Source organism: Microtus pennsylvanicus, chromosome 9 (assembly GCF_037038515.1).
Source record: "Microtus pennsylvanicus isolate mMicPen1 chromosome 9, mMicPen1.hap1, whole genome shotgun sequence".
Taxonomy (NCBI): domain Eukaryota; kingdom Metazoa; phylum Chordata; class Mammalia; order Rodentia; family Cricetidae; genus Microtus; species Microtus pennsylvanicus.
This window is the reverse complement of record NC_134587.1, coordinates 6,984,457-6,997,927: the sequence shown is the minus strand read 5'-3', so window position 1 is coordinate 6,997,927 and position 13,471 is coordinate 6,984,457. Positions and strand designations below refer to the sequence as shown.

The 13,471-nt window shown below is 43.9% G+C and overlaps 1 protein-coding gene across 3 annotated transcripts; it reads right to left on the bottom strand.

Moving 5' to 3' along the window:
• Window positions 1-1,875: 1,875 nt before the first annotated feature.
• Window positions 1,876-11,866, bottom strand: Fkbp7 (FKBP prolyl isomerase 7). Of its 3 annotated transcripts, XM_075984798.1 has the most exons (5): window positions 11,556-11,838; window positions 10,466-10,617; window positions 8,286-8,401; window positions 6,499-6,632; window positions 1,876-2,174 (listed from the first exon to the last, which is right to left on the bottom strand). In XM_075984798.1, exons 3-5 carry the CDS (start codon window positions 8,320-8,322, stop codon window positions 2,013-2,015), a joined length of 333 nt encoding a protein of 110 aa, XP_075840913.1. In that variant the 5' UTR covers window positions 8,323-8,401; window positions 10,466-10,617; window positions 11,556-11,838; the 3' UTR covers window positions 1,876-2,012. The 3 variants fall into 3 exon arrangements, with proteins under 3 accessions (XP_075840913.1, XP_075840911.1, XP_075840912.1); XM_075984796.1 differs by lacking the exon at window positions 8,286-8,401 and having other exon boundaries at window positions 11,556-11,866; XM_075984797.1 differs by lacking the exon at window positions 8,286-8,401 and having other exon boundaries at window positions 6,499-6,629; window positions 11,556-11,866.
• Window positions 11,867-13,471: the final 1,605 nt, after the last annotated feature.

The following is a 13,471-nucleotide window of genomic DNA, read 5'->3' as shown; positions in this document are numbered from 1 at the left end:
GGAAGTAAACTGGTAGGCAACATAGTGGCCGGAAAGTGTTAGGAAGGTAAGAGAAGGTAGCGGAGGGGTTAAATTTTGTATGCGCAGGTGGCATTTACTAATGTAATAGTTTCTGTAACTTCTACATTTTAGATAAAATTTCTGCTAAAATCTCAGCATTCAGAATGCTGAGGCAGGAGGATACAGAGTCTGTGCCCAGCTTGGACTGCATAGCAAAACCCTATCTCACAATGCAGAAAAAGAAAAAGAAAAAAAAGAAATGTTGTCAACAACACACCTGAGAGTTAAAAATGAACAAATGTTTGGAAAGAACACATTTCAGAGAACAGAAAAAGCTTTGTTTGTTCTGAGTTCACTTATTTCAGCCAGAGCCATTCTGCTTGACATACATAGGAAGCATCCAGATTTTTACCTGTTCCAGTTCCCTTCCTTTTGCAACGTGGTCCAGCATCTCTTCTCTCTTCTCAACAAGTTGGACCACATTAATGTTTTGATCACAACTCAGAACTGGAATAGCAAGGTGTCTTAGGGTTTCTATTGCTGTGGAGAGACACCATGACCACGGCAACTCTTAAAAGGAAGACAGTTAACTGGGGTGGCTCACTTTCAGTTGCAGAGGTTCAGCCCATTATTATCATGGTATTGGCGGGGGGGGGTACGATGGTGTGCAGGCAGACACGGTGCTGGCTCCATCCTGATCAGAAAGCAACAGGAAGTGGACTGTGACTCTGAGCAAAGTTCAAGTCAAAGAAACCTCAAAGCCTGCTCCCCCCCACCACACCTTTCCTTCAACAAGGCCACACCTCCCAATGGCACCACTCCTTATGAGCTTCATGGGGGCCAATTACACTCAAACTATCACACAAGATACCTCGTTTGTAGCAAAAAAGTTTAACTTTTAAAAAAGTTAAATTTTTAAAAATTTTAATGCATTCCAATTTGTAACCGTCATTTGCCATTAATAAGAATGCTGGAGTGGAGTGATAAGAGATAGAGAAAGACAACCACAACCCAAGACATGCTATGACACTAATTTAAAATTATGGGCCAAACTTAATGGATGGGTGAGGCGGGGACAATAAGGGATGCTGGAGAGAGCATTCAGCACTCTCACAAAGGACCGTGGTTTGATTTCCAGGACCCACTTCGTATAGCTCACAATAGTCTACAACTCCAGCTCCAGGGAGTGACAGCCTCTGGCCTCCATAGATACCTCTATTCATGCATCTGCACGTGCTTGTGCACACGCTTGCCCGTGCGCACATGCACGAGCACACACACACACACACACACACACACACACACACACACACACTAAATGCTTTTTAAAAAGCTACACATGGTAGACAGTGAGAAGAAACATGGAAGAGTAATAATACACTTATAGTAGCGCTTGAGGAAGAAGAGTCTGGTACAGGTGAGGAGCTTTAGTTTGGCCAAATTCCCAAGGCCAGAAGCTCACACCAAAAAGTACAGACTGCTGAAATTCTTCATGCATCCGAGTTATGCACAACTGACTTCTTCCTGCATGGACGTCAAAGGAAGACTTCGTACCATGCTTTTATGTCCTACTATCTATAAAACATCACAAAATGCATAAATAAAAAAGCTATTGCTTCCTGGTCTCTTGAGTATTCTTAGGAATGGGGCATTTTAGGAATTAAAATCTTGGATCTTCAGGATCTTTTCGTACCTCTCCTCACTGTTACTAGAGCCGAGAAGCACTTAGAGTATTCATCCACGCCCTGAAGGAGGGTGTCACCCACTGGGATACAGGCCCATTCCCTGGTGCTACAATTTATGTTCACAGAAGAAAATAACAGGGGATACAATCACACCTACACCAGAGTTAGATTTGCAAAACAGCTTCACATTATCACACAAAAATTATGTTTATTAAAGGAAACTAATATCTTTTCATAAGGGAAAACAGGCAACCACAACATGGAGAAAAGTGACCTTTTTTTTTTTTTAAAGCAAAGTACAGTAATTTACTAACAAAGAAGTAAAATTTATAGCTCATCGTGTTGGTGCACATTGTATTCCTTGGGAGAAATGAAGCCATCTCCGTTGTGGTCATTTTTCTTAAAGATATCTTCCAAAACTGCCTTCTGATAGGACTTGTCCCGGGGCTTTTCATCTTTCTCAAAGTCCTTCTGCAAGTAAAGCTCGATCTGGAGGGCCAGACGAGAGTGTCGTTAATAATGAAACCTGCACAAATGTCTGGTAACTTTGAGAAATGATTATAGTAATGAATAAGCATATTGAGTGATAGAACAATTTTAAGTCATTTATCTGATGGCTTATAGGGGAGCACTCGAGGACCATGGCGGACGCGTGGCGGTCGGAGGACAACTGATGGACGTTGGTTCTCTCTTTCCACCATGTGGAATCCTGGGGACTGAACTTAGGTCACCAGGCTTAGAGCAAGAGCTATAGTCACCTGGAAATCCTGCCAGCCCTTTAATATTTTTAAAGGTATTTCAGCTGGGTGATGGTGGTGCACGCCTTTAATCCCAGTGCTCAGGAAACAGAGGTAGGCTCTAAATTTGAGGCCAGCCTGGTCTACGGAGTTAGTTCCAGGACAGTTAGGGCTGTTACACAGAGAAACCCTGTCTCAAAAGAAAAAAAAAAGTATTTTAAGGTTTGGTTTGGAGATACCTTTGAAACAAGGTCTGACTGGCCTGGAACTCACTATTGTAGCCCTGGCTAGCCTGGAACTCACTGTGTAGACCAGGCTGACCTTGAACTCACAGAGATCTGCTCGCTTCTGCTTCCCAAGAGCTGGGATTAAAGGCATGAGCCACCAGGATCAGCCCAGGAATTTTTTCGTTTTTAACTTTTGAAGCGATTTCTGAAGAGAAACAGGTGTTCAAATTAGCTGTCCCTGGGGTTGTAGATTGGTAGCACTAGCCACACCAATCTACATTACTATATATTACTTCCTGAAACGAAATACTTTCTAATAATCCACTGTTCAATTTAGGAAAGGCGAGCACAGTCTTATGCACTCCTATTATTTGATAAAAATCTCATTAGTGTTTTTGTCTCTGGAACTAATGAATCTAGTGCATCATCAAGCTAATCTTCAGACATTCTCCAGTGTTGCCTGCTTGTGTTTGCAGCACGGGACCTTTCTCTAAGCAAGCATGCAGTGAAGCGCTGTCTTATTAGCCACATGCAACGTCTGCGGGTGGCTATGGTAACCTGAGACGTGTGCCTGTAAGTGTAAGTCACACACCAGACTTGGGAGATCCTAACTAAAAGCACACCTCACCGATGCTGGAGGTTTCATGCTGAAATGGTGCTATTTATACCGAGTTAAGCTAAGTTAAAAAAAAAAAAAAAGCAAAACAAAACTCCCCCCCCCCCCATTTCCTTGTTTCGAGACAACACCATCTCTCACTGTGTTGTCCAGGCTGGTCTCAATTTATAGGCCCAATCCATTCTTCAGCTCCCTCAGAAGCTGGGACTATGGGGAGACATCACCATAGTCAACTTTGTTTTGCTTCTTAAAATGTGTACACCGCATCATTTAAAGATATCTACGTGACAACTGTTTTTCCCTAGGAAAATGCTGATTTATGCTAAGGAAAGCACAGTCTACCGAGCTGGAGACAATGTTCTGCAAGTCTGGGCCATTTGAGAGGCAAGAGACGTTTTGAAACGTGGAGTTGAATTAGTGGGCCTTGCAGCAGGTTCTCAGACATGACTCTGATCCAATATGAAGGAACATTTTTTTTCTTCTTTCTGCTGAGACTTAGCAATCCTATGTAAGTATAAAGCGTTTTAAACAGCCTCAAACATTCTGCATTTTCTAAATCAAAACTATCTCTTTTTCTATACGGTGTGTGTAAAGATACCAGGCAGTGGGCAAGAACACAACTTCTAATTTTTCTTAGATTATTTTATTAATGTTTTTGTGCCTGCAGCACCCAGAGAGACCAGAAGAGGGCATCAGATCCCCTGGAGCTGGAGCGACTGGTCTGATGCTAGCAGATGTGGGAGGTTACTCTGGTCCTCTGTCAAGAGCAGGGAGCACTCAATTGCTGAGCCATCTCTCCAGCCCCACGACTTTAATTTGTGTCAGTAATGGGCTCTACACTCCTTTCATTTTGTAATTTAATACTATACCCCACTCCCGCCTTACTTAACCTGAAGAAACAATCAATTAAGCAAGGAAGTTTCTGTTAGTTCATGTTTCAGAGCTGGGCTTCCACATGTATCTACTACATGGTCTGCAACAAAGCATCTAACCTTCTGAACACTAGGAATACCATCTGTCAAAGGAGAGAAGTGTCTATACCATAGGACTGACATCAGGGTCCACGTCAACAGACGATAACTAAATTGTTATAACTGGGCAAAAAAATCATTCTTACCCATCCCGTGACAGCGTAGCTGAGACCCAGCAAGATGCCTGGGAAACTGTAGTGAAGCTGAGCGTATTTTGGATTGCCTCTACTTTTATTTCCAGAAAAGAATTGGAGACACCCTAATGTCTAGGGACATTCATAGTCCAGAAGGAACCTCCGGGTGTGGCAGAAGTAAGTAATGGATGGCATGTGCACAGGCTGCTTCCCAGGGTGCCATGTGACCCCTTTGCTGCTGCTAGGGCGGTGAGGAGTCAGGAGAAGTAACACTGAAGACAGGTCCCCTCTAGAGACCCTGTGAAGGCCTGGTGTGTGCTGGCAGAAACTAGAGTCACCCGGGAAGAGGAAACCTCAGTTGAGGAACTGCCTCCATCAGGCTGGCCTGGAGCAAGTCTGTGGGGTATTTTCTTGATTAATGATTGACGTGGGAGGGCTCAGCTCCCCGTGGGTAGTAGTCCTGGGGTGTAGCACACAGCAGGTAGAGCGAGCCATTGGGATGAAGCCAGTAAGCAGTATTCCCCTGTAGTCTCTGCTTCAGTTCCAGCCTTCAGGTCCCTGCCCTGGCTTCACTCAAGGGACTAAGACTTAGGATATGGAAGCTCAATAAGGCCTTTCCTCCCTGAGTTGCTTTTGGCTGTGGTCTTTATCACAACAGGAAAAAGCAAGGTGAGCCACCTGGCAGATAGGCCTCTCTCCCTCCTGGCCAGTGGAGGAGCCTCAAGGAAGGACTTATTATTTATGAGGCTCCTGGAGGAGGAACTAGAGCTGTGTGGGAAGAGGGTTAGAGGGGGAGAGGAAGAAGAATGGAGACTGGAGATGGAGATGTAGCTTAGGAGCTAGTGCTTGCCTAGAATGACCTTGTTCTAAATCCAATCCTCTCCCCAAAAAAGAAAGAAAATAGGAAAAGAAGCAAAGACTTAGCAGCTAGGGCTTGTTCTTGTAATTCTAGCCCTTGGAAGAGGTAGGAGAATTTCCACGAGTTCAAGACCAGCCTATACAAATCACAGTTCCAGTACAGCTTGGGACTAGAATGAGACCTTATCTCAACCCTGAAGTGCCTGAAATAGAAAATAGACTATTTGAAATCAAGGGCCCCCCTGCCTCATTACCTACCAAGGTGATGTTATGTTTCTAATCGCCTCTGAACGAAGGAGGAAGACAGCCAAGTTAAGCGTAGACTGTGGGACTAGACAAGGCACTGTGGGCTTCCCTGAAACATTCAAGATGGTGGTACCTGGAAGGTAGGGCGTACCCAAGACTCATAGCACAGAGCCAGACAGCCGGGGTGTAATCCCTGGTTTGTCATCGCAGCTAAGTACTCAACATGCCTCCCTAGCATCTCCCCATCTACAAGAGATGACAGAAGGGACTGTCACCTAAGCTGTCCTGAAGACTAGACGCATTCACGCACTTACGTGCTTAGAATGGTATCTGGGACCAAGAAAGTGTGAAGAACGTGTATCATTATTACAAATATTTATTAGTTGATCTATAGGAGGTGGACTTTTAGCTCATGATTACCAATTGCTTAGCCCACTCAGTTCAAAGTCTTGCTAGCTCTACATAATCTCATCTACATCAGAGTCCAGGGGGACAAGTCCATACAGTACTGTTGGAAGGAAGTCTATCTCTCTAGTGTAGCCGCCAGAAGAACCACGGGTAGCTTGGGATTTTTCTTGATTGATTGATTGATTGATTGATTTGCCAGTACTAGTAATTGAAACCAGGGCCTTATGGATATTCGGGCAAGAACTCTACTATTGAGCCATATGCCCAGACCCTTTTGCACCTTTTGAGACCGCGTGTTAGTAAGTTACCCAGAATACCCTTGAATTCTTTGTAGCCCAGGCTGTCCTTTGCGGTATTATTTTCTTATGTCGGGCTTGGGAATAACTGAGGCTACCGGCCTGCATCATGAGGCCTCACACTAGGACTTTCTTGGCCTTCCTATCTACAGAGAAAAGGGAAAGGACATTTTCTTCTCTGAGGTCGGAATTTCCAGCAAGTAGCTCTACTAAAGCAATCAGAGTCAACACTAGCGAAAACTAAGGAGTATCTTGGACACAAATGCCTTTGACTTATCATGGAAGAAAAGCTCAAACTGCACACACGAAGTTTGAATTACCTCGGCTTTAGAGAGTTGCCTGTCGTTGTCCGTGTCTATCTGCTTAAATGTTTCAATGCTCCGTGGTCCTTTGGTCACAGCGTAAAGTTCAATCTCAAACAGCAGTGTTGCGTTGGGTGGAATCTTGCCTTCTGCTAAGGGTTTAAATTTTAACAGTTTGACTTACTGAAAAATGGCTTTCAGAGATTCATTCAGTGGTCACATGAGTATCAGGGTTTTAGAGCTTAGAAGTACTGCTTTCAAACTATTAAGTTTAGTATAAAAAATTTCAGGGTTTATCTATTTTGTCCCCTTTTTATAAAAACATTTTGTGAAATCCCCCCCCCCCTTTATATTTTAAACTAGGTCAGTCCAAAGGCCCTTCTGGACCAGTTTCCTGGTTAAGTTACAATAAATAAAGATTTTGTTACTATATCTTGATCATCCTATATGATGATATAGACAGAGACATGGTATAGGGAAGAAATGTATGGTGGGAAGAAACCCACCAAAGTTGGGCTGGTGAACAGACTCAGTGGTACCTGCTGCCAAGCCTGATGACCCGAGTTCAATACCTGGAGCCCAGACAGTGCAAGGATAGAACTGACTCCTCCCACAAATTGTCCTCTGACCTCTGACCCGCTGAGGCTCATGCTTTGTCCGTACATAAATAAATGAAATTAGCAGAGAGCTGGGTGGTGGTGGCACACACCTTTAATCCCGGCTCCCAGGAGGCAGAGGCAGGCAGATCTCTATTTGAGGCCAGCCTGGTCTCTAGAGTGAGTTCCAGGACAGTCAAGGTTACACAGAAAAATCTGGCTCAGAAAACCAACAACCAATCAAACAAAACAAAAATAGGAAAAAAAAAAAAGAAGAAGAAGAAGAAAAAGAGATTCCAAAGTATAATCTCTAAGAAAATGATTTTATAAAGTAATCCAGGAGCATAAGTAAAACAAATATCAACTAGCTTTTAAAATTTACAGACAGGAAAAAGTTAAATGCAGTAATAAAAGTCCAGAAGCAGTTTTACACAGATATTTCTAATAATAAACATTTTTAAATGAAATTGAATAGTTTTAATAAAGTTTATCTGCTAGCTGATGCAGCTGGTGAATTTAGCAAGATGAGGCTATATCAGATTAATATTTCATAGGGTTGCCAAGATGTAGTAAGTAGCTGAGTATGTTTCCAGGGCCTTATAGGTCATGTGATGTAGGACATATACACATGTATCTGCTAAATGAAAGTCTTTGAAAGTAGCTAAGTTTGTTCAGCAAAAGAAACAGCAATGTCTTTAATGGTTAAGTAGACAATTCTTGCTAAAATACTTCTATCACCCAAACAGGAAAAGGCAGAAGTTATAGCCCAAAGCAGTGCACTTTCCAAAGCTGGAACACAGAAGAATCTGCCCACCAGCAGGCGTCCGTCGTCAAAGTCCCGACCTAATAGTCTACAAAATCCTGACTTCGAAGGACAGGAAAATGACAGTAATTAAGACAGACTCGAAGCACAAGTTCCCTTTGTTGTTCTGCTGCTGCTGCTGGAAGCAGAGCCTGAGAGGCAAGTGAGCTAACCCACACCACTGAGCTCCTCGAAGCCCACACTCAAATTTCCCAAGAAAAAGTACCACAGATGCATGGGAAGTTCCTGAACAAGTCTATGATAAATGCAGAAAATGTTGCTACTTAGTTTTTTTCTACAAAAAAATATTAAAGCTAAAAAAAGGAGATAGATGTGCATTGCAATAGAATTACATTTATAGAGGTAGAGAGAAGAGGTAGGAGTTAATGCAAAGGATATATACATACCACAGAGACCGTTAATTAAAGCTCTAGAAAGCCACATGCACTTCAAGACATGCAGGGGTGTTCCGTGACACGAGTCAAGGACATTTTGCCAGAAGAAAAGCTTCTTCAAGCATCACCTAAAATGAAGTCATAACTACTGTTATGTTTTAATAGACATGTACGTTAAGCTCATAGCGAGCAAGACCTGTAAAGAGCCAGCCGGTCAACATGCTAGCGTTCCTGCCCTTACCCCTAACTGAGGAGCTATGGACAGCTGATGGGTTCTGGGGAGGGAGAGTCAATTCTCTGTCCCCAGTAGGTTGACCATGCTGCAGTGGATGGTCCCACAACCATGAGTATTTGGACAACACAGATTTAATCTGGTAGGAGATCTCTCTCTCACTGTGTGTGTGTGTGTGTGTGTGTGTGTGTGTGTGTGTGTGTGTGTGTGTGTTGTGTGAATGACTGACAGTTGGGAGGGAGTAAAGAGGTGAAGTGGAGTGGATCTTAGAGGAATTAGGGGAAAACAGTGTCGGGGGGAATATTATCAAAATATATTGTGTACCTACATAAAACTCTCAAAGAAAAGAATTAATAAAAATATTTTTTAAAAGCTTATGTAATAGTCAGGTGACAGTGGTGCACACCTTTAATTTCAGTACTTGGAAGGTAGAGGCAAGAGGAGCTCTGTGAGTTCGAGGCCAGCCTGGTCTACAGAGTGAGTTCCAGACCAGCCAGGGCTACACATAATCAAGAAGATTTTGGTAAGTTTCTTTAAGCTATTGTAATACAGGTATAGCAACAGGTAACCACAGTCCAATGTATGTATTTTTTCAGGCCTCACTTTTCTTATAAGTAAAATAAATGTGTCAGTGAGATTGCTTAGATGTTTACTGGAGACTCCTCAAAGTCAGTGAGAATGTCTATTTCCCTGCAGAAAGGATATAGTTTGTTGGTAGTTTGGGAAGCTGGGCAGTCCTTCTTACCCAAGCATAAACCAGTTTTGGTAAATGATAAATTAGCCATTTGCTGTAGGATAATGGGTGTAGGCCCACTGAAGATGGATGTGGATACTCTGAGGGTAAGCAGGATGTTGATGAGACAACTCAGAAACTGAGGAAAGAGACTGAAGGGCAAACTTGACCTACGTTGTTTTGTCTAGAAAAAAACAACTCACTGTAGTAATAGGAGCGGCGGGGCTGCGTCCCCAGCACCCCGGCCGCCCACACGGCTAGCTTTACCCGAAATAATTGCATGGACACTGTATTCTTTTAAACACTGCTTGGCCCTTTAGCTCTAGCCCTTACTGGCTAATTCTGATATGCCGATCAACCCATCTCTAATAAACTGTGCAGCTCCGGTCTTACCGGGAAGATTCTAGCCTACGTCCATCCTGGGTCGGAGCTTCATCGCGTGTGTCTGCCCAGGAATGGGGAGCATGCCATCTCTGCTCCAGAGAGCAGAGCTGTCAGTCTTAGCTCATTTCCTCTTCCTCCCAGCATTCTGTTCTGTTTACTCCACCCACCTATGTTCTAAGCTATGAGCCCAAGCAGTTTGTTTATTACTTAACCAATGAAATCAAAAGATTGATATATGACACTCCCACATCAACTCACCACTTTTTGAAGATAGTATTGCATTTAAATTATCTTCAATTTTCTTTCTTTCTCAGGCTCCTATGCATGTACACACACACACACACACACACACACACACACACACACACACACACACTGCTTATAAAAGTATGATGCCGTGGGAGGCTGTCTTTTTTCTTTTTCTTTTGTAGTGCAGTGCCAGGATGAAATCAGGTGGTGGGGGCAAGCCCTCTCCCACCACGAGTCACACACCAGGCCCTAGGAACTATTCTGATAGGAGCAAATGATTGACAGAAGGCAGTGAGCATGAAGCTATAGCGATCTGGAACCATCTCTTTGGGAATGTCAGGTCTGACTAGCTCGAAGCACTCACTCTCCTTGATCTCACTTGGGGCAGCAGTCTTCTCCTGCTGAAAAACAGAGGCAAGGGGGATTACCTCTTCAAGACTCAGTCAACGGCTTTAAAGATGCCATGACTCTACCACGAGACAGGGGGATGCCAAAATTGCCCTTAGGAAACTGACTGCTAATTAGGTATTAGATAGTCCAAATAGGTGGCATTGACAGGGGTTTCAAACAAGGGGAGCAGGCAAAGGTTCTTACCGTAACCTTCTTTTCCATAAGCAAACGAGGGAGGTATAATCACTTTTCTCTTCTCTCCAGGGCACATGTCCATCATTGCGATGTCTAGTCCCTTTATGACGTGCCCAACGCCAAGAACAAACCATTTCGGGTGGCCTTCATCTTGTGTCCGACTGCAAGAAACCATACTTGGTACTTAAATGAGCAGAGGTCATGAAAGAAAGTTTGGTTTTTATTTAAAATTGGAGTCTCTTTTCCCGTGTTCGCATTCTTCCGTAAGTCCGTCCTTTGTGGTGTTGGCAGAGAGGATCGCTAGAAGTCATTCCATTTCTGTTCTACTGTCATCCTTACAAAAACTACCCAATAGTCAAAGTTTTAAACGGGTCTCCTGCCTCTAACTAGCTGCATGGCTTGAACAAAACTCATTTAATTTCTCTGGGTTTCTTCCCAAAACCGAAGGGGCAGGCTGAGCTCCAGATTTCATTTTAAGGACTGAAAGTAACATCTCGTTAAATTTCTCTTCTAAATAGAAAGAATAAGTTTCCCTCTAAATTGGAAAGAATTGCTTTCTCCAGGCCTGGCTTTGGAGGGTGCCCTGTCTTTGGAGGGCACAGCTAAAGAAAGGGTACCCAATCAGACCCTAATAGAGATGGGAGAGCCAAGTGGGTGAAATCTCCAGGGATTCTGCCAGAAAATGACCCCCTGAAGACCAGAACAAAATGCGCTAGCTTCTAATACATACTTTTTGGAAAGAGAATTCAGCTCTGGGTAAACAAAGTGTGACTATCCTTTCGAGCAGCCTTGATTTAGCTGTAGGGGTCCCAAGGACAGTGGTGGTGGTCAGTAGGATGCCCGCGATGTAGTGGGTTTGCAGTCAATTACCGAGCTAACATTTTCAACAATTAAAAGCATTCAGTTTTTTTAGGTACTATCTTCTAATCTAAATTGGCATATTGACTTAATTTACTGTTAAAAAAACAATCAAAACAGAAAACCCAAAACACAAACAAAACCCCTTAAAACAGAAGCATCAGTTGGCTTCTGGCTGGTGTGGGATAGGGACAAGATCCGGTGTATCGACTGAGCTTGAGCTGCACGGAGCATCTCCTACCTGCAGTAGAATTTGGAGCCATCTTTAGCCAAGTAGCCGTCGTAATGGGCATTTAGCAAGTCTCCTTTCCTGCTTGTTTTGGAGCAGTTTTCTGGACGATGCAGAACCTCTATTTTCACTTCCTCTGTGTCTTCTTCTTTCGTTTGTCCCTGAGCGTTGGAACAGCCACACAGGCTGAGGAAAACCGCTAGTCTGACTAGGAAATGCATGGTTCCCAAAGCAGGACCCTCAGGCCTAGTGTGAGCCCTGAAGTCTGTCCAAGGGAGTGTGGCTCTCCCGTAGGACTGAATTCGGACGCGTGGCAGGCATTGTCCTACGTCATAAAGGTCCAAGGCGGGACTCCGCGAGGCTCCGCCCCCTCTGGCGGCCAGCCGCCTTCTGCCAGCCTGGAGCGTGTTCCCCGTGCCGGGTACCCCGCTGATTGTACTCGGGCTAGCAGAGAATCGTACACCCCGCCGCTTCACCCCGCTAAGCCCTCATTCACTAAAGGTGTCTTCCTCCTTCAGCAGTCAGGCCCGCGTTTCCTGAAATAAAACTGGCATCATGGTGGTCATTTCTAGGCATTTAGGAGACACTGAAAATTCTATGGCCTCCACTTGATGTTCTGATCTCGCCTCCTGATCACTGCCTCCTCCGACTGATTGCTTGGCCTAATGGCTTGATTTTTAAATGATAAATTGAGCCATTTGGTCATAGCGAGAAAAAAAAGAAAGATTACATAGTTGTAGGTCCTAAAATTGATTATTTAAAAAAAATATTAAAAAGTTGGGCCAAGAAATTGATACAAAATGCCAACAGTCCACGGTGGAGGTGTACTAGTCGAAATATGGCTGTTATTTCTAGGCGCAGAAGGATTTTAAGGCCCCCACGGGTTTGGCAGCCACAGCCGAGGCCAGCATTCTTGGAAGAAACTGATGGTTGGTTCGCTGCTGTTCTCAGGATACTTTGGGGGAGGCCCTCGAAGGGCTTTGGGGAGTGGGGGGGGTGCTGTCTTGCATAAAAGGACTGCTGGGTTGTCTTTATGTGTCGGTCACACAACTTGGCTGCCTCAGGACACAGCGGAGGGTCACCTGAACTTGACAGAAGGTTCCAACAGCCATGCCTGACTTTGCAAAAGGTAGCTTGCATTTCTGTCCCCACCTCTAGGGAGTCTGCTCTTGATCTGATGGCCTTCAGGCGTTTTATCCCTGAGAATTCAGTCACAGCAGACAGGAAGTTGACTATTGAGCATTTTGTTCCAATCTCACGGCTAATACGCAGCGGAGATTTGCCAAATCTGTTGATATATCCCCCGAGTCTCCTTTTAGTATGAAAACCAACAGCCTAAAAGTTGAGTTTTACAATAAATACCAGATACTCGCCACACCTAGACGATCACTAATGAACTATATACGACTTGTTGGTTATCCATCTACCCACCAATTCATCAAGTAGATATCTAGATTACCCTATTCAGTCAGCCTTCCCTGAAGGGGAAGTCAGGCATTCCGCTACCTCAATATTGAGCCTGCTTTATCCGATTGTCTGGAATTTGTAAAACTTCCTAAATCTGAAAATTACTGTCCAGTGTGCTAAGGTGTTGCTCTCTTCCAAATGAGATTTAAAAAAAAAAATCGAAGGGAAAGCTCTTTATTTAAAAACAAAACAAAAATACAAAGCTTGGCTCCATCTTAACCCTTCCTTCCTTCCTTCCTTCCTTCCTTCCTTCCTTCCTTCCTTCCTTCCTTCCTTCCTTCCTTCTTTTCTTTCCTTTTTTATTTTGGGACAGGGTTTCACTACCTGTCCCTGGCTAGCCTGGAATTCACTCTGCAGACCAGGGTAGCTTTGAACTCACAGATATCCGACCTCTGTTTCCTGAATGCTGGGATTAAGGGAATGCATCAAGATGTACAGCATGAAAACATTAGAAAATGTGT

Coding starts and splice junctions, on each gene's coding strand:
- Fkbp7 (XM_075984796.1), bottom strand. CDS start 11,764: ATGCATTTCCTAGTCAGACTAGCGGTTTTCCTCAGCCTGTGTGGCTGT. Junction 10,618..11,555: donor GGCTCCAAATTCTACTGCAG/GTAGGAGATGCT, acceptor GGTTTCTTGCAG/TCGGACACAAGATGAAGGCC. Junction 6,633..10,465: donor TTATGGAAAAGAAGGTTACG/GTAAGAACCTTT, acceptor TTAAACCCTTAG/CAGAAGGCAAGATTCCACCC.